Raw genomic sequence first — 20,076 nt, 5'->3', positions numbered from 1 at the left:
GAATTCTGTATTTAAATTGCACACCCTTCAAGATGTGTCTGCTGGGATGCCACCATAAATAAGAAGCATTAGGAGTGTGATGGCCTGTTTTGTTAAAAGGGAAATAATTGCAAGGGACATGATCAAAGTGCCTTGATGAACATATATGAACAAATTTGCACTAAAGCTTTTTAAAGTAAAAGAAGAAAAAATAATTCTAATTTGTTTCTCAACATATACATGCCAATGCTTTGGCATTTTTTTTTCCTGAAAGGATGTTATTTCAAAGCTTCTATCTTATACCTAATAACATACCTTAAAAGAGGAAAATTTAACTGAAACTCACCTGCACAGCCAGTGATTGTATTGAACTGCCACTTTCACATCATCTACATGGATTTAGTTGATCTTTTAGAAGAATCCTGAATGGAGTGAGACAGCCTAAAAGCATGAATAGGAGCACTACAGACCTGCAAGCAGAAATCCCTGCTCTGGTGACTCCTCTGTATCAATCAGACTGAAAACTGCAAGAGGATACTCAGTATTATCAAACTCTAAGTGATTGTGTAAATACTACGGACAAGAACAAACCTTACTGGAATAACATCTGGATTTATGGAGCCTTTTACACGGAAAAAAAAAAAAATTCATTTTGCTAAAGTAATCCTCCCCCCATACTGAATCAGCCTCTGTTACCAGAGGATGAATTATTTTTCCATGTCTGCAATGCCTTCAAGCACAAGTAGCACCACTGAAGTATTTGAGACTCGCCCTTTTCCACTTCTGTCTCAAAGGGGAAGGCTCTCCAAGCAAAGTGCCTATTAAAGCCTAAGCATAAGCATGTACTGCTGAGGACTGTACCTCAGAAGATTGGATTGATCTATTCTGGAACTAAATCTGGACATCCCACTAGCTTCAGCAGAGTACAGCTGCAGGGAGCAGACTGAAAGAGATACAAGATTCATAAACCACCTAATGCATCCTTATTAAAACACAGAGCTGAAATTCAGATGAATGAGGTTGATTTTTAAAGTGCTTGAAAGGACACTAAAATCATTACAAGGTTTTTCCTTTAAAAACTCTTTTCTTATTGTACAAGTTCTAAAATGTGATGTCCTTCTGGTTTGTATCTTCAAGATTTTTTCACTGTTGACTTACTGAATACTCTTCTCCCTGTTTCTGATTGTTTTATCAAGAGATGCCCATTGTTTTAAAGGCACATTAAGTAGAAGAAACTAAAGCTCCTAAAGAAACTAAAACTAAACAAAACGACTGATTTGGAACAAATTATTTCAGAAACTCATAGACTGAAAATATTCAGATAACTCTTGGGGTGAGTGCAATTTTTGACACAGCCTGGTAGTGTTGCATGTTTTGCTGGTTAGCTGTGTTAAATACTGTTGGGTAGTGGGATCCATGTCATGCAAAGTTTGGAAATGTTTGTTGAATAAACTGGGACACAATAAACAGATAAATGCTACAAAAAGGCTTAAAACTCCTTAAACACTGCAGAAGTTACATAACTGCCCTTAATGGGACAATGATTGTATGGGGACAGCAAGAACAGTGAACCACAGCATTCTGTCACCTTCCTTTTATTGTCATATCTCCATCCAGCCCCCTTGAGTACAGGGGAGGAAGAGAAAGCATCTGCTTGCAAAGCCACATATTCCAAAGAAAACATTCAATTTCAGAAAACTAGTGGCAGGAGATTTCATACAAGTGTAGGATAATAAGGCAGAGCTCAAATCTTTTTCCTGCACAGCACCATTTAGTTAAGAAAATCCATGGAATCACTAAGGAATTTCTACTGTATATCAAGTATTGCAAAGATTTCTGAAAAGGTACAGCAAAAGTAGGCAGAAGATGCAGATTACAAACAATTCAGAGAGAACAGAGGAGAGTTTATTACAGTGTCTTACAAGAGCTCTTCTTCCTGTCCCTCACTCCTAAGAATTACTGTAGGAAGCATGGGTTTGAAGGCAACATGAAGTGGAACAGCTTTTTACACTGCACTGCTCTCCATGAGGAGATGAACCCTCTTCCCTATGCTCAATAGGTGTTGCCATGTATTTATTTTTTCCAGCAGTCTGTTGTAACAGCTCGAGAGGCTGGGGAAGTGCTAAGCCACTCCTGAAACAATCCACTCCTTCAGCAACCTTGGAAGAGAGGTGTGATCTCTGTTCTGGCTTTGTCAGTGCACTTACAAAAGATATAAAGAGAAAATGAATGGTTTTGCAAGACATAAGTACCAGTTTTCAAACTGAAACATATGGTACCACCACGTCACGGGACCTGCCTGATGTCCTGTCTCATCCCAACAGAGCTGGTCTAAGGCACATCAAATGTCCTTGTGAAAGCTGCAAGATGCCTCTTGATTATGATGCACCTTCAAAGCAGATCCAGTGCTTGGCTCCTTCAGTTATTACAGGATTGCTTATGTTATGCAAGTGCTAAACAGTTCTTAAAAAAATTATATATATATATACTTGCTGTACCAACTGAAAACAGATAATTTACTACCCGTAGCTATTTAAATACAGAAATTTAAACAGCCTTCATTCCTGATCTCCTGAATCAGGATCACTTTCTACAGTTTACAGTCTGGGTGTCCAACAGCAGCTCCACACAAACACACAAACTCCTATAGCAACAGGCACAGATGAAAACTTAAAAAAAAAAATAACCAGGATGAACATAAAAAAAATCTGACTTCAAGCAGCTTTATAATGCAGGAGTCTGATTAAAGTGGAGATAGGAAAACAAGCAGCAAGACTGAGATGTGACAGTCATTTTACCTCTGCTCATGACTGCATCGAAGGCACACCGATGACCTTTGAGCCAGTTCAGAAGCTGTCCTTTATCTGTGAAAGTTCAAGTCAATTGTGCTTTGAATAAATACTTCTCTGTAGTTACACTTGAACTGCTGCATTATATACTAGAAATACAGAAAGTGTCCATGCACAGCCCTGAAGCACTTTGAGTATAGCCCTTGGCAGGTCACTGATGGCTCACAGAGGTCGGAGGCATCACCAGCACACAGAGATGGCAGGCACACTCCCACAGAGACACAGCACCCAGAGCGCCACAATCGCCATGGAAGAAGGATGGAGAGCAAAACTTGCTGGTAGGAGTTCAGCATTCAAGGTTACAGCTGCAGAACCCCAGCCAAGCTACTGTGATGGAGCCTCTGCTAGGATAAATTCCCTACTTGGAGTTCAGGGATGGAGTCTAACAGGGCTCTTCAAGGAATAATTCAGAGAGCAGCTGAGCTAGTTATTAGTCATTTGCCTTGTTCTTTTGTGGTTGTCACTATATTCATTCATAAAAATCCCTCCCTTAAGCTTTAAAAGAAAAAAAAAATCCAGTGCTTAAGACAGAGACCAGCAACTGAATTTTGTAAGGCTTTGGGCTGACTCTCACTGGAGCACAGCACTGCTTATAACCAATGGGCTTCCCAGTGCCCTCGGCACACTCAGTACAACAAAAGCTGTACAGATCACAGCAACCCTGAGATAATAAAAGTATAAAGGAAGAGATGGAATAAATGTGAGATATGTATGATAATCTTGCCACCTAGAAGAGATTCTGAAAAGGACACTCTTGCTAATTACACAACAGGAGCAGCAGTGGAAAAAAATAAGAGTCAGTATATTTGTGTTTTTCCTTTGTTTTACACACACACTCCCCTTAACTGGTATCCGTGCAGGATTCCCTGCAGAACTGTCACTAGTGTTAAAAATCAGATCTTTATAGTCTTTTTGTCTGTACAAAGTACAGTTGGAATTGATTTTGATCTCCCAAACTGACTGCAGAAAGGAAAGTCTTCTTCTCCCTTCTGTCTTGATCAACCCTCCTAGATGCCCTCCCTCCTAAAAACCATGTAAGAATTAGAAGCCCTAATTAAACATGACCAACTTTAGATTATAGTTTTGTCATCTTCTTCCAAAAAAAAAAGTAAAAAAAAAAAAGCAAAACACACAATCAACGCCTCACCCACCCCATAAACAATAGTTCCATTTAAAAAAATAAATAAATAGTGTGTATATTTCATGCTGAAAAAAAAAGTCACAGAAAGGATTCATTTTTGGTTTTCCCTCCCCCGAACACGACACCAGGCATTTTCTCCCCCCTCCCCTGACGTAGACACGATGGTACATCCAACCATGTGCATCTGTGTTCAAAATGAGTTTCTACTCCTGCACGGTCCCACATGCATCAGGGAGCATCCAGCTTAGCTGCTAAAGCAGAGCAAAGGCTTTCAGGTTTTGGGTATGGTCCCTGCCTGTTCCTTTGGTCCGTCTGTAAAAAGGCTCCTTGCTGCTCCCAGGTCTCTGCTCTTGTCTGTCGTCTCTGTTGCAGCGCGCCCTGGTCCCGTCACTGCAGCTTCGTACCCAGCTTGCGCTGTCTGTTCCTGCAAGGCAGCACAGGGGACCCCAGCTGTCACAGACATATTTTATGGAAAATCCTTTCGCCAGGATCTTTACTCCTGAGAAGCTTCAGTTTCTCCATGTTTTGCTGCTTTGGAATGTGATTTGGAGAATTGTTTACCCAGCATGTGAAATTGTTTTTACTTGATGACCAATGACAGCCACCTGTGTCGAGGCTGTGAGCAGTCACAAGATTTTATTATCATTCCTTGCTAGCCTGCTGATGAAATCCTTTCTTCTATTTTTTAGTATAGTTTTAGTATATAATTTTCTTTTAATATAATATATATCATAAAATAATAAATCAGCCTTCTGAAACATGCAGTCAAGATTCTCATCTCTTCCCTCATCCTGGGACCCCTGCAAACACCACCACACCCAGCCCATCCCAGGGGGCTGCAACAAACCAGAGGCAAATACAGGAGGATTAAAGTGTGCCTCTGCTTAGCTGCACACAAAACTGAAGTGACCCTGCCATACCCACCAAGCTGATCATTCCTTCCCACTCTCCACACTCCCAGAACACCCACCCCATCTTCAGTGTAAACAAGCTCACATGGGGATGCAAGATTATAAACAACTGCTTGCAAAAACCATAAGCCAAGGAGCTGAAATGCTACTTAAATGAGATTAAATTCTTGAATCACACTCTCTCCAGACTCACCTTTCAGATGCAGTCGTTAACCCACAACTTTGTATTTCCTTACTTTGAGCTATTCTACCCACAGCAGCCCAAAATTATCAGCTACATATCAGAAAATTAATTAATAACTGCATCTGAAAGGTCAGAGCAGCAACAGCTCCTCCACTCCCAACAGAACTTACCTTGCTTCTGCTCTTGTGACTGTGTATTCAAACCACAGGATGTTAGGAATGAGGCTGGTATCTCGGATTAAAAAGAACTCTGAAATTGGCCTGAAAAAGGACATTGTGGTGGAAAGGGGGAAATAATTAGATTTTCTTCACTGGAATTTTCATAAAAAAAAAAAAAAAAAAAAAACCACACAAACACCTGCTCTACTTAAAAATTCTATTCTATCACTTCAGGCTTTGTTACATTTTAAAAAAACATTTTTTTTCTTTCCTTATGCAATATTTCCAGACTATATTACATGTAAATAGTTTGCAATTTGACTGGGTTATTAGACATTCATTAAGAAAGGTCTGCTGTTCATCTTGCAAAGCTCCTCCAGCAGGCTGCCACACCTCAGCTTTAGTAGGGCTTTACAAAATGTAGCAATTGATTAAATTCCCTCTTCCCCACCCTTACCAAGGACATATGATCCTTTGTATATATGCATGCACAAGAAAACATGGAGGAACAAAGTAGGTTACACAACAGCCAGTATGCAAAACTGGGACAGAGCCCAGGAATTCTCATTTCTAACATCCATAACAAACCTCCACAGAATAGAGCCTTACCACGCAGCTATCCTCGGGAAGAGGGGAGTTAGGATCTCCTGTGTGAAGGCAAACCAGGCTATGGCCATGATGCTTCCTGCCACACCTCCATATAGGACTTGGCTCCAGGTGTGGTAAAGCAAATAAACCCTGCAGTGGAAGAAAAGAGTCACCAGACAGGCTTTAAAACAAAAGGAGCCAAGACTCAGGAGCTGAGGTGTCACTGGACCCACAGATATGGGTGCAAGTTATCCTCCAAATGTTAAAAGTGGGTGTCTTTTTTCAGTAAAAAGCTGGCAAAAATAGTGGGGGGAAAAATGGGGAAAATTCTTCCCTGCTACAGCAGTTTCAGCTTGGAGCACTTCTAGTTTGAGCTTAACTCAATAACCCTCCACATTCTCCTTCATCCATCTTTGGATCAGCTGAAGAACTAATACTGTTAGTTCCAAAAGTGACTTTTCCAAAGGCAGTAATGGGACAAGGCTCCTCCAGGCCACCAAAGCTGGGGCTTAAAGGCTTTTAAGAACATAGACAGCTTTTTTTTTTTGTGTGTGATTTTGGGGCTCTCCAATGTGACAGGCACAGAGGCTGCATGACCAATGTGCTCACTGTGACTGCAGCCATTCAGAGCTGCACTGTTGGCCTGTTATGTGTGCACAAGCTACATTCAAAATTCTTTTTGCTCACATATCATTATGATCATCTTATCTGACCTTCTGTCTAACATAGGTCACTTGATTTCCTCTAATTTTGTTTTAATTAGACCAAACACCTCTGACAAATTTGTTCTGCCAGGCTTTTAAAATAATTAGTAATAAGTAATCAGCTGTAGCATACAGTCAGCTGTGCCAACAGGTAATTACTTTCCTGTGGAAAATGTGACCCTATTTCTAGCTTGAATTTGTCTGTTTTTCCAATCACTGGAGCTCACTTTACATTTAATCTACTAAAGAGAGAAAAAAAAATCACTATCACAGTTCCATTTTCTTTATCCATCTTAACTAAATCTTGCAAGCCAACAGCTATAAACGTTTTGATTAACTAATGCTCAAACAAAACAGTGGGATTGATCATCTGTAGTGATCCACATGCTGCAGATGCTGCTGTGCCCAGATGGGGCAATGCCTCCACACTCAGTGCTGGAAAGAGGGCGAGGCAGTGAGGCTGGATGGAGCATGGCACTGGAGCCTGTGGGGAACTGGCACAAGCTCAGCTGATTTGAGGTTTTGTAAATGCTTGTGAAGCACCACACACGAAGCACTTTTGTTTATTGGGTCTCATGGCAACACTTGTACCAAGCTGCAGTGCAGAATCAGGTGGGAAAGGCAGGATAAGGAACGCCAGGGCTGCTGGCTGGGACAGGCCACGAGGCTGTGTGAGAGCAGAAGAGAAAACAGTTGCTCCATACCTACTATATGAGACTAGCAAAGCCACTGTGACGAGGCAGATGGACAGCACATGTCGCCATAGCAAATCCAGAAACCTCGCGTTGTTTGTTTGGTGCATTCTGAAAGAGACGGAGAGCCATGAGCACAGGGCAGGGAGCTGAGCACTCCTGACCTCCCTCCCTCTGAAAGCTTTACTCCACTGGGGTCATGGGCAGCTCAATCCCATCCCAGCAGCAATCTGTGCACTGGCAGCAGTTAAAGAGCAGCCAAGGAGCCACAGGTGCTTCTCTCCAACTGTGAACAGGGATTGCTGTGATGGAGGGCAGGATGCTCACACTGATGTGAGAGACATGTGCTGAGCACAGGCAACAGGGAGCCAAGACAGAGTCCCTCCATCACCCACAGAGCCAGGAGGAACTGTGACTTTGTCTTCCTCCACCCAGAGCCACAAGACTTTTGTCTTCCTCCTTCCAGAGCCATGCCCCAGCAAGAATTTCATTAAAGCACAGGTAAACCCAGTGCTTGGTAAGGAAAGTCAACTAAAAGGTCATGCAAGTGGACAGCTGGTACTATCCAAAAGATTATAAATAACCCCACTGAAACTGAGACAAAATGAGAAAGCAGCTCTTCATTTCTCCTCCTTTTCCCCCACCTCCTCCCTCACACTGGGGCACCATTATAGCTTAGAAAAAGAAACTCCAGCCCTACATTCAGATTGAGACAGACATGCTCCAATCCCACCCGAGCCACAATAAATTGTGCAGGTCCTCAGATTTAATTCCATTATCCCACTCAAGCGGCACCCAGCAAGGGAGCCACCCATTTCAGGTGTTGCAACATATTAACAGCCAAAACCTGACCCGGAATTTTTACCTTAAATAAAGGAACAGAAAAGAATAGACAGAGAAAAACCACATGAACTGGGAGTGGCTGGATGGCATCCCATATTTTGTGGTCACTGTTGAATGGGCTTCTGGGAAGAGAAGAAAAAAAGAATATGGTCAAGGTATAGTCAGCAACTGGAACACTCCAGATATGAAGCCAGCCCATGCTGCTGGAGCATGCACAAAGCTCCCAGGACATGGCCCTGCTCAGGAGGCTCTGTCAGCCTTCTTACACCCAAACATCCACAGCCAACCTGAGGCAAAGGGGGAAAACCCCTGTAACTCCCCCCAGTCAGCATTCCACCCCAAACTCCCCTGACACCACCACACTCATGGTGCACACCCTACCTTGGCACGGCCGAGGCTCCCGGATTACATTTTTTATTAACCAGTTCACTGCCTCGTTGAACACCAGCCCTCCCAAGAAAGAGATCTGTGAAAGCAAGACAGCTGTGTCATCCCCTCTAAGAGATCCTTCTACTTACCAGGCTCTCTCTGTTGACAAAACCCCAAACATTATGCTTCTAATTTTCTTTTTTGACTACTAGAGTTAAAACCAATGGCTTCCAAATTCTATACCTGAGAAGAAAAGCATTTATTTTCATCTCACTTTCTATTTGGCAACATATTGTGTACATGCAGCTTTTCAGCAGCAGATACACAGAAAGACAAAAATGACACAGCAGGGCACTTCTGCCAGCACCTTGCACCAGTGAGTGCAGAAAGTGACCTTTTTAATAGGGCACGTTTTGGGAACTGGCTTTTCCCAATGACCAACAGGGGGAGTGCAGACACTGTTATCTGGGGAAATAGTTTAAAACAAAGGTGACTTTTTAGGCTTTCTGGCTCTTCCTTCTATGAATATTTTCATCATGAAGCTGCTGTCTTCAGTCCAAGATGAATTCACATTCTGAGCTAAGCCAGACCTGGTAGCATTTATTTTTGCTCTTCAACTTCACAGTTCATACACCTCCCCTAAATTAGTCCTGCTGCTGTGATCAAATTCCCAGCTGGTGATGACACTGCCTCCTTAGCACTCAGTCCCATTCCACATGATGAAGCAATTTTTCACTCCTCATCCTGAGCCACGGATCAGGCTGCTGCAAGGCAGCCAGTGTCCCTCTCCAGCCCAGTGGTGACTTCCCACACAGAGAACTGAGAATCAACCTCAGCACTCATCTTGTTACCAACACCAAGCAAATCCCTGTACTGAAAAAACTATAAATCTGTGCAATAGTTACTCTGGCTTCTTTTCTCTTTTGGGCCAACACAAAACCTTTGAGTTACCAAAAACCTGAAGGTTGTACAGTTACTGTACAACTGCCTTCCCTAGTTAAGAGTTCCCTATTCCCAGGTCCCATGGGCCACTGGTTCCCATGACACTGTGGCCCTACATTCAAAATCCTTTCAGTGGCCCCTGTTTTATCTGTTTATTGAGGACAAATGCTACAAGAGGTTTATATGTCCTAGAGGGAGTTTATCCATGACACTGATTCCCAACTACCTGGCAGAGCAGATAAAAAGTATTTTAAGAATTTGGATTGAAACAAGTTTTTTCTGCCCCTGGTATTCAGCTCACATTTGAAAAACAGCCCTTAAAGACAGATCCACTCCCTTGGAAAGCTTTAGGTTTTATTTTTATCCCCTTTTCTGCCTCAGTAGTTCAAAGAAAGTGCATCCCCCTGAGTTACACACACCATTTCCTGCATATGCTGCCCAGTGCTATGATCCTACTGGATCTTGGGAGTGTTCCCACTCTGCAACAGCATTCTGTACTTCCTCAGACATCTCCCTCGATGGTTCTGCACAGATAGTGTCCAAAACACACCAGAGTAACAGAGAAGTCAGAAAAGGCTGAGCAGCCTTTTAACCTGCTACGGGTGCTAAGTGTCTCCTGCTGTTCCCTGACAGGAAGATGGCTTTCCTCAGCTTGCTCCTTTTAGAGAGAAAAAGAAGTGTGAATACAGGAGCCCCAGGTGACAAAGGAAAAGACTTTTGTCGTAAGGAGAGGCTGGGAAGGGAGAGAAGGACTCACCGTGTGAAGCTCTCTCTTGAATATGATGAGTGTTACAAAGCCAACAATAATGAATATTGGACCAAGACTCAAATAAGCTAAAAGCTGGCCAGAGAAATCACCTGGGGAAACAAACAAGAGAAACCAATCAGTGTGAATTTCACAGGTACTTGCCTTCCACCACAACATGGGTCAGTCAGAGCCCTGCATCACAGAGCAGAGGGGCAGACTCAGCAGTGTAGGCAGTCCCTGTGTTCCAGAATGAAAGGGAGACAGCAGAGCTTCCATGCAGGTTCAAAATCAAGGGTGAAAGGAGCCTGGAATCATTCAGCAGAGATTTACACCCACTTTACAACAATAACCATGGGTGTGGGCCCAGAGCTACTTTAATCCAACATGAGCACAGGCTGCTGCAGAAGAGGCAGCATCTTCCCCTCATTCCTATTTCTTCTCTGAGCCAGCAAAAGTCCCCAAACAAATCCTTTCCCACTCCCTCACTGAAATGGGTTAGTTTTCAGCTGGATCAGCTTCCTAATCTGTCTCACCATGTGTCTGCACGAACACCAGCATTAGCAAAATGGGAAGGAAATAAACAGCTAAACATAGCAGGAGATATCAGGGAAATAAAGGAGACTCTGCCTTTTTAACCAGTAGCCCACTTGTACCACACAGAGGGAGATTTGGGCCTCCAACCCAAATAATTAACAGTCTAGTTATCCCCCAGGGAGAATCAGGGAGCTGCAATGGGACCCAACAGAGGTCATAAGGTCCCTCAAAACCTTTATTCTGAACTACAAAAGCCACAGAAGTGGGCAGCAGCAGTAAGGAGCAGCTGTGCATTTTGATCCCAGTTTCTCTTGCCTCTCTTCCCCAAAAAGGGACACATACAGAAGTGTTCAGAGAAAAGATGTCAGCACAAATTCACAAAAAATTATCAGAGCAATTTTGCTCCAAATCAGCAATTTGTATGATAAGAGTGAGAACTGTCTGCCAAAGAATCTTTAAATACAGAAGTCACCACAAACTCACTGTATGAACCCAGCAAGCAGCAGAAGAGATGGGTACTTTGAGTGTTGGTTCTCACAGACCAGATCCTCTCCATCCCATCACTGAACACAAAAGGCTCAGCCCCCACATAAATTTGTCCTTCTTCCCTCCTCTCAAAAGGAAACAGGATGCCTCTGCAAGTCTGAGCACTGGACTCATTCCTAGATCAATTCCACTGCAAGGCACCCAGGCTCCCCAGCCCACACAGCCACATTTCAAAGCAGCACTTGGTGAAAAGGACTTTAACCTCAGCCTCTGAGTGCTGGAACTGATAAAAAAATAAGTTATCGCCCCTTCACAAAGTTCATGCTGCTGATGCTTATTGCCACATAGTTGTGGTTACATCAGGTATAGTGCATGGAAGCCTCTGGAATTCCAAACTCTGGGTTAAATTTGGGCATCAGCAACATCATCAGCAAGGATTACCAGCAGGAGTTAGGTGAAAGGAGGAAGATTTGGAGGACATAAACCCAGGCATGCTAGGTTTCCACTGAAGTGAGGTTCTGCTTTGGTTTTGACCTGAAAAGCTTTGCAAGACACTGAATTTGAAACTTTTCTTGCTCCATATGGCAGGTTTGTCTTGCATCAGGTGCATTCCAAATGTTCCCAAAGCACTGGATTATGGTAACACAAAGGGGATACAAGTGACAGTACCAGTTACTTGGCAATAGACAATCAAGCCCCTTATGGTTTAATATAAATCACAAACTCTCAACAAAATGAGTTCTGTCATCAATGATGAGGGAATTCATGAGAGAAGCCACCTTGTCAAGAGACAATTAAACTACCCTGAAAGCCTTAGGAATACTTTCCAAAAGTCTCAATTCCAGCACTGCCAAATAAGAGAGCTCTTCATCAAGAGATCTCCATGTTTCAGATCACTCACTCTGTTAATCCACGGCACATAAAGGCTTAGCACTTCCACATTAAAAGCCATAATTTTGTCAAGCAGAAATAAAACCAGATTATTTATCTTCTCAGAGGGTTCTATTTCTTGTGCAGATGGTGGAAAGGTACTTAAACAAGTAGTCTTTTAATTTAAATAGGATCAGCAGTGGCGAACTCAAAATCCTCTGTTATGTTACATGATAACATCCCCAATAAATCAAATCACCCAGACTTCACAGGCACAAAAACCACACCTGAGAGGGGAACCAGACACCATCACTCCCAGATGTGCCTACAGGCACCAAGTCCTTCTCTCAATCTTAACACAAAAGCTCCTCAAATATTTCAGCAGTCCATTTAGAGCAGATATCACTAATAGTACTTCATGTTCCTGTGCCTAATGGCAATTAAACACAGTCACATTCTGAAGCCACTTTTTCTACAGAGGAGGCAGATAAACAGCTGGGCACTGAAGGCAGCACTGGAGCCACCCCAGGAACACACCAACGCCATCACAAACGGCCCCACTGGATCAGCAGCTCAGGGCAGAGCTTCAGTGACTAACCCAGCTCAGAAAGGACTGGAAATCCCCAGTGGAGGAGGCAAAGTGAGCTCTGAGAGAAAGGCCAGCGCTGCTCAGCGCTCCGGGGGCCTTGGAGCATGATTACTTCTGTCACTCCTGTCTCCTCTCACGCTCCAGCGCGCTCTGAGACTTATTCCCAGGGAAAGGAGACGTGCAGGAGAGCCACAGTTTAAAGTCCAGTCAGATCTAGCAAGCAGCACCCCTGCCTTTTTTTATAAAAAATTAATTTTCCTTTAATTTGATAAACTTGGGAATTTTAAAGCAGGTCCTCCAACAAGAAGGAACAGAGACAAAATCTCCACAAAAATGCAGTAGGAGAATCTACTTAATACATATCTTGGGTTTTATTTAGTTTTAAATTCTGCTTTTTTAAAGTCCAGCTTTCCCTGGACATTATCTGGAGCTCAAAAAGCAAAAATAAAGGATGCAACTACCCCATTTTTGGGCAGCCAAGAGATAAGTACGTGCAGCACTATACATAGCTCAGACACACGCTATTTTTTCAGCCTTCATTCAGCATCTACTTCTGCTCCAATTCAACATTTTACCCAGCATCCTGTCGGTAGAAATAGCTGAGCTTCACCACATCTACTTAACCTGTATAGGATGTAAAAATGGGAATCAACAGCCCCCAACCACATCCTACCACAAGACTGAGCTTTGCCACCACCACTTCCTATTGAAGGATCTATTTGTGGCACTGCCACTGGTTGTGTGTTCTTGGCTGAGTGCATATGTGCAAGTTGCACACATAACATGCAGTGTGCATGTCTCGCTAAATCACTAAATACTCATGATACAAAAGAGTGATTTCCTCTGCGTGTGCATATCCCCATAACACGAGCTGGGGGACAGCAATAATATCTACAGGAGGCTTTAAATTATGGCATAAAATCAGACATAACTTCTGCAGGGAGATTAAGCATAAACCCTGCATTAAAGCAGACAAACAAAGAGTGGGATCTGCTTCTTCCAGGAGATACTGCTCAGCTCTGGAATGAGCCCTGACTTGTGAGCTCCCAGCCTGCACAGAAGCACAGGAGGGTTATCAGAACAAACATTCCTATAGGAGCTGCATGTGCTGATACTGAACAGCAACAAGAACTGCTGAGCCAAAGCACAGACACAGCACCTTTGAACCTCTTTACCCACTGCACACCTGCCTCTCCAACTCTGCCTGGCTGTAGGAAACATCCTGGAGAAACTGGGAAAATGGGAATATTCTGTCATTCTGCAGGGAAAAAGGTTTGGCACATCAGGTTTCTCTCCTTAAAGAATTTGTCCAGTGTGAGAAGGTCCAGAAAGTCCCAGAGCTCTAAGAATCCCAGCTGCACTGAAGAGAGGAAGTTTTCTTTCTTTTCTCCAAATAATAATAAAAAACCCAAACAAACCAGGAACTCGATGTTTCTCCAGTGAAACTCACCCTACAGGCAGGAAGTCCCTGAAGATGAGTTTTAAGTCTGCAGCACAAAGTCATCCCATGCAAAGCAATGCATACGGGAAAAAACAACCCTAATTATACCCATGACATGACAGGATTTAGTTCAGTTGTTACCAAACAAAAACCCTCAGACTCAGAGTGTGCCAATACCTTCAGAGTAGCACCCAGTGCTCTGCAGCAGTCAAAAAGGCAAGAAGAACATTTTTTAAGAGCACAACAGAAGTTACTGTTACAGCACTACAAAAATTTATTATGCAATTGCGGTGTCACCAGCTAAAAAGGGAGAGTACACACAGAAAAGGCAAATAGAATGGGGACAAAGATAAGTATGCAACAGCAGCCATTCAGAAAACATCAAATAAATCAGATTTTCAGCTGAAAAAGGAAAACAGATGATACAACAGTTCTATGAAGTCATGAATTATATGGAGAAACTGACAGCAAACAATCGCTGCCTCTCACTGCACATGAGAGAGTGTTTGATGAAATTACTGAGCAGTGGACTTTACAGAAAAGAAACAACAACCACATTAAGCTACAAAGCTCAGTGCCAAAGATACTGTGAGATCCAAAGCAGAAATGGATTCAAAGAACAATTAGAGATACAGCTTTTATCCATCCATCCATCAAAGGACTTCACAGCCCTGATGCAATCACCAGCTCATTACTGGAAGGACATAGGGAAGAAGGATTATTCCTGCCTACCTGCCAGCAACCTGACACTATGCCAGATCATTCATTGGTCTCACCAAAGCAGAGCTGGTAATATGAAATGCTCCAGGATTAAAAAAATTCTGAAAGCAGCATCAGGATGATATTTTTACAGGCTGTCCTCTGCAGCAGCGTGCTTTAGCACACGCAGGCAGCACTGCCATGGCTGATTTTTTTCTCCCTATGTTTAATCCTAACATTCCCTATGGGTAATATTTCAGTCAGGTCTCCAAGACTGCATTCCTCAGACCAGTCTGCAGTTGATTACCACAGCATTCATTTGCTGTTTCTCATTTGTTTTGCTCAAAGTGGACATCGCAGAAAGCCCTGGAGAGCTGTGCAGCCACACAAGCAGCTCAGGATGGGTTTGATGTATCACTATTGATAAGGAAACATTAGATCAGAACAGGGAGCACCTTTCTGGAGACACCTCTCCCCTTCACAATTAGAAGCAGAAGCCCAAACCCAGGCTTCATCTGCCAGGCAGAAATCAGCAGTGACAGCTTTTTACCCAGGGAGCAGGACCATCACCCATGGCAGATGAAAGATGGGGCTCTGCACTGGGAATCCTTAAAGATGTGAGATTTTCAGAGGCAGTTGCCACAGCAGCTCAGCAGCCTCTGGGATCAGCCAAGAGCCGAAGCTGTTTGCCACAGAGCAGTGCATGACATGCCAAGACAGCTTAATAATTGATGTTGGTAAAAGCAGGATCCATTTCTCATCCCGACCCTCTCAGCAGCACAAGGCTGCATTAACTCCACTGTGCTGAGCCTGCTGCCAACATCACTCCTTTAGAAATATACATTATCTAGGCACTTTATGGACCTGGAGTTCAGATGTGCCCAGGCTGAATGTAAACAGCTTTCTAAATAAAGTTAAGAGCACTTTCCCCAAAGCCAGGTAAAAGCTTCAGACCCACAGTTTACTGCAAGTCATTATTTTAGAACAAAATGTTGTCTACCTTGCCTTAGTAAAGCCTTTGACACTGCTTTCCACAGCATTCTCCTGGAGAACATCCACAGCTTGGATAGGTGCTCTGTTTTCCAGGTACAAAAACCTGTCCAGGCCCAGATTGGTGGGGAATGGAGCTAAATCCAGCTGGGGCTGGGCTCAGTTCTGAGGCAGGTTCTGTTTCATATGTTTATTAATGATCTGGCCAAGGAGATCGAGTGCACTCTCAGTTCACTGACGACACCAAATCTCCCTGTGCTGGACACTGCTAAGGCCCCACCTCAAATCCTGGGGGCAGCTTTGTGCCCCTCGCAACAAGAAAGGCACTGAGGGGCTGAAGCATGTCCAGAGGAGGGAACAGAGCTGGGGAAGGATCTGGAGCAGCTGAGGGAGCTGGGGAGGCTCAGCCTGGGGGGACCTTCTGGCTCTGCACAACTCCCTGACAGCTGAGGGACAGGCATCAGGCTCTGCTCCCAGGGAACGGGGACAGGAGAAGGGGAAACAGCCAGAAATTGCACAGGGAAGGTCTAACTTGGATATTAAGAAAAGCTTCTTTACAGAAAGTGTTGTCCAGCCCTGGCAGAGCTGCCCAGGCAGTGGTGGACTCCCCGTGCCTGCAGGGATTTAAGAGCTGTGTAAATGTGGCACTTGAGGAACGGGTTTAGTGGTGGCCTTGGCAGTGCTGGAGGAACAGCTGGACTCGGTGATTCAGGGGCTTCTCCAACTTAAATGATTCTATGAAAACAAATTAACAAACTTTTATACCTCCAGCTGTTTTATTGTTTTAGTCCTTTGTCTCCACTTTAAAGGCTTTCATAAACACATTTTAGCCAAGATAAACACAGTGCCCATCCCCTCCAAACACAACCCTAAGCTGGGTGATGATTTACCCCTCCACACAATCACCTCCTCCTTTTGCCTGTCTAAGAGCTCTCAACGCAGAGAGAAAATATTCAGGTTATGTCACATTGTTCAAGATCTGACAGATAACCCTTGTGCAGGGATTTCCACCACCTTCATTTCCCAAACCAATCCAACAAATGGAGCACAGGACGCTCTGTGTATACTGCCAGGTTCAGATAAGGAGATAAGATACAAAGATGAATATATCAGTACTACTGGCAAGATTATTTCCCATCTCTCCCAAACTGACACATTAATATATTTGAGAAGGGGGATGGCAGAGGAGCTGACAGTGTGGAGGAAAATGCAAGACAGAAAAGGAAATGCCAATATTTCACATAAAGCATCACAGAAAACCATCAAACAGCCATAAGGGGGAGGGCCAAGAAATAATGTATCTCCAGTGCCAGATATTTTTTCAGTGTTGTCACATTTCAAGTCTTCTAGCTAAATGGGCACTTTCAACCCAGAAGATCCCTAAGCACTTTAAAAGCTTTAGGAATTGCACTGCTGAGAGGAGCTTTCATCAGGAACTAAAATCCAGCTACTGAAACAGGACGTACAGCAACACTCCATGGCAAGTTGGGAACTGGAAATATTGAGAACAGCGTTTAGACAAGATTTGGATTTTGAGCAAATGGTTAATGCTATAACTCTGACAGTTCATTTTTCTATTATCTCTGATTATAACAGGCACCTAAACCCAGCACAGCACAAAACACCCACAGGAGCTCCAAAGAACCACAGGTACTGATGGGACACAGTTTAGGCATATGCCAGCTGAACACAGACCCACTTGCTCTTGCACATCAGGAACTCATTCCAGCTGGTGTGCAGGACCTTTGTGGATCACACCTGTCCCAGCTGGAATAGCCCACCCTGCACTCAGGCACACACTGCTCCTCAACCAAGACACAAACCCACCTTGCCAAGAGCTGAGCCACAAAACCTCCTGTGCCTGGAGTGCTCGGGGCATTTCCCTCAGCGCTCACTGACCAAAGCGCTCCCAGGAAAAGCAGCAGATCCACGGGGACAGGACAGGGACACGCTGCCATCCCCACGGCCAGCACAGCCCCCGAACTGCCCCGGCAGCCGAGCCCAGCCGGGGGACACGGCCCCCCTGGCACATCCCCACTCCTGAGAGGGCACCAGGGCCCCCAGAGCCCCCCAGCACGGTAATACACCGAGCCAGACCCGCAGAGTCCGGAGCAGGGAGGTGACACCGACACCGGCAGCTGCTGAAGCGGCACCGGGAGCTGCACGCCGTGGGTGGGACCCTCGCCTCGAAGCCGGGGGCACCGCACATGGCCAGAGGGCTGCAGGGGCGGCGAGGCGGCGGTGTGGAGCGGGCAGGGCGGCAGTGGAGGGCAGGGCGGCTCCGGGATCTCCGGGACGGAGCCGCCCCCCCGAGTCCATTCCCGGTCCCCTTCCCCGTCCCCCCCTCCCGCAGCCCCCCAGACCGGAGCCCCCACCGCGCATGCGCATCGCCGCTCCCGCCGCGGCTCCCGATCTGGCAGAGCGCCTCGCCGCCCCCAACGCGCACGCGCGCCCTGCCGCCTCAGCGCTGCTGCTCAATGGCTCACTATTTGGCAGCCGCCAGCGCGGCCCGCGGCGGCGCCGCGGGGCGGCGGGAAGGGGCCCGCCGCGCCCTGAGGTGCGGTGGGGAGGCCCGGCGGCGGCGAAACGGAGCGTTACCTGCGGGATACTCGACGTGAGTGAGGGAGACCGGCCGCCACGGCGCGGGCAGCGAGCACTCCCCGACTGCGGCCATCTTACCCGGATACCGGGCCGGGCCGCTACGGCCAATCGGGACGCTCTTGAGGGGCGGTGCGGCCAATGGGCGGGGGCGCGGGGAGCGGCGGACCAATGGCGGCGCGCAGCAGGTGAGGCGCCGGGCAGCCCAGCACCGCCCAATTAAACATCCAGCCCGGGGAGTGCCTCAGCCAATCGGCTGGCGGCACCGCGGCCCGGCAGTGGGCGGGCACAGGGAGCGTTACAGCCAGTTGGAGGAAAGGCGGGCTGCACGGCGTTTCGTCATTGGCCAGCGGTGCCATGCGGATGGGCCAATCAGCAGCTCGTCCTGGCGCCAGTTCTCAGCCAATCAGCGGCGGTGCTGGCGCGGCGGGCGCGGGGCGCTGAGGCAGGGGCTACAGCGGAAAATGGCCGGGCTGGGCTCCCCCCCAGAGCCCGGCGAGAACGGCCCGGGCTCCCCTCACATCCCTGCCCCCGGCGCGACCCGCCCCAGGTTGCCCTCACACCTCAGCGGGAACAGCCCGGGCTCCCCTCACATCCCTGCGCCCGGTGCGACCCGCCCCAGGTTCCCCTCACACCTCGGCAGGAACAGCCCGGGCTTCCCTCACATCCCTCACACCCGCGGGTTCCCGCTCTGGTGCCGCCCGGGCTGCCCTCACACCTCTCTGCAGCCGCCACAGTTGCTGTTAAAAAAAAACAAACCAAGGAACAAAACAAAACAAAAATCCACCGAAATGCCAAAACGAAAAAAAAAAAAAGGATTTAAATGAGAATCGTTCATTTCAGAAGGGTATTAGTACATTCAGCTCTACATCACAGCATCTACATCACTGCCCTATCCTGGGCACATTTCTCTTTGTCCCACACAGAAGTGATTCACTGGTAACGTCCAAGTGCCGTTGAAAGTGAATATTTGGATTTTTTAACACCTAGGAACCGCAGGTGTAAAGAACAACCCGCTCCCATGTGGGTGTGCACACGTGAAAATAAAAACCTGAAGTAAAGTCATCAAATGGATTGTTTGAGAAGGCATCTTAAGGCCTGTCTCATTTCACCCCTGCCATGGGCAGGGACACCTTCCACTAGCCCAGGTGGCTCCAAGCCCTGTCCAACCTGGCTTTACTCACAGGGAACAATTTCTTCCTAAGTCCTGGCAGAAAATCCTTTAAAGATTCTGCAAAGGCCAGACAAACACCTGGTCCAGGTGATACTTTCTTCCCCTCCCACCCAATGCCTCTAACTACTGAAATCACTTTGAAGACCAAGCCAAAAGGAATGTTCCCATATGTGACCCCAGAAATAAGACTTACCTGAGGAGCCTCAGGAAAAGCGGAACATGGAGCAGCATTGGACAGAAAAGCTTTCAGAAGGCAAATCCACCTTCAGACCAAACAACCAAAGTTAATTCAATATTAAAAAAAAAAAAAAAGATATATAAAAAAATAAATATGCAAGAGGCCCACAAGAAGTGATGAACAAAGGCATGGGGTTGCCTTTAATTTGTGTCAGGGAAGCACATGGACCAGGATTTCTAGCCCATTAATTAAGATTTCAAAAAGGGTAGAAAACTCCTTTTCCTTCAGTTGTAATATACCCTCTTCAATTATGATTATGTCTCATTAATTTCAACAAGCTCTTCATAGCTGACATTCTCCCTGGCATTTCAAGAAGTAAAATAGTATTAAAGTCTTATTATTTGGAAAG

At 45.7% G+C, this 20,076-nt stretch overlaps 1 protein-coding gene across 3 annotated transcripts; it reads right to left on the bottom strand.

Annotated features, from left to right (window-relative positions):
* Positions 1–1,558: 1,558 nt before the first annotated feature.
* DOLPP1 (dolichyldiphosphatase 1) lies at positions 1,559–18,461 on the bottom strand. Of its 3 annotated transcripts, XR_013184928.1 has the most exons (9): positions 18,316–18,461; positions 10,118–10,218; positions 8,431–8,515; positions 8,072–8,171; positions 7,219–7,317; positions 5,832–5,960; positions 5,235–5,324; positions 4,265–4,393; positions 1,559–2,843 (listed from the first exon to the last, which is right to left on the bottom strand). XR_013184928.1 is itself a non-coding variant. In XM_054646335.2 (8 exons), exons 1-8 carry the CDS (start codon positions 18,389–18,391, stop codon positions 4,357–4,359), a joined length of 717 nt encoding a protein of 238 aa, XP_054502310.1. In that variant the 5' UTR covers positions 18,392–18,461; the 3' UTR covers positions 3,610–4,356. The 3 variants fall into 3 exon arrangements, 2 of the variants coding, with proteins under 2 accessions (XP_054502310.1, XP_077045207.1); XM_054646335.2 differs by lacking the exon at positions 1,559–2,843 and having other exon boundaries at positions 3,610–4,393; XM_077189092.1 differs by lacking the exons at positions 1,559–2,843; positions 18,316–18,461 and adding an exon at positions 17,545–17,690 and having other exon boundaries at positions 3,610–4,393.
* Between the last annotated feature and the right edge of the window lie 1,615 nt (positions 18,462–20,076).

Source organism: Agelaius phoeniceus, chromosome 21, assembly GCF_051311805.1.
Source record: "Agelaius phoeniceus isolate bAgePho1 chromosome 21, bAgePho1.hap1, whole genome shotgun sequence".
NCBI classification, from domain to species: domain Eukaryota; kingdom Metazoa; phylum Chordata; class Aves; order Passeriformes; family Icteridae; genus Agelaius; species Agelaius phoeniceus.
This window is presented reverse-complemented; position numbering and strand designations above follow the sequence as displayed.

Coding starts and splice junctions, on each gene's coding strand:
- DOLPP1 (XM_054646335.2), bottom strand. CDS start 18,391: ATGGCCGCAGTCGGGGAGTGCTCGCTGCCCGCGCCGTGGCGGCCGGTC. Junction 7,318..8,071: donor TTTCTGTTCCTTTATTTAAG/GTAAAAATTCCG, acceptor CGTCTCTTTCAG/AATGCACCAAACAAACAACG. Junction 5,961..7,218: donor TTGCTAGTCTCATATAGTAG/GTATGGAGCAAC, acceptor CTTCCACTGCAG/GGTTTATTTGCTTTACCACA.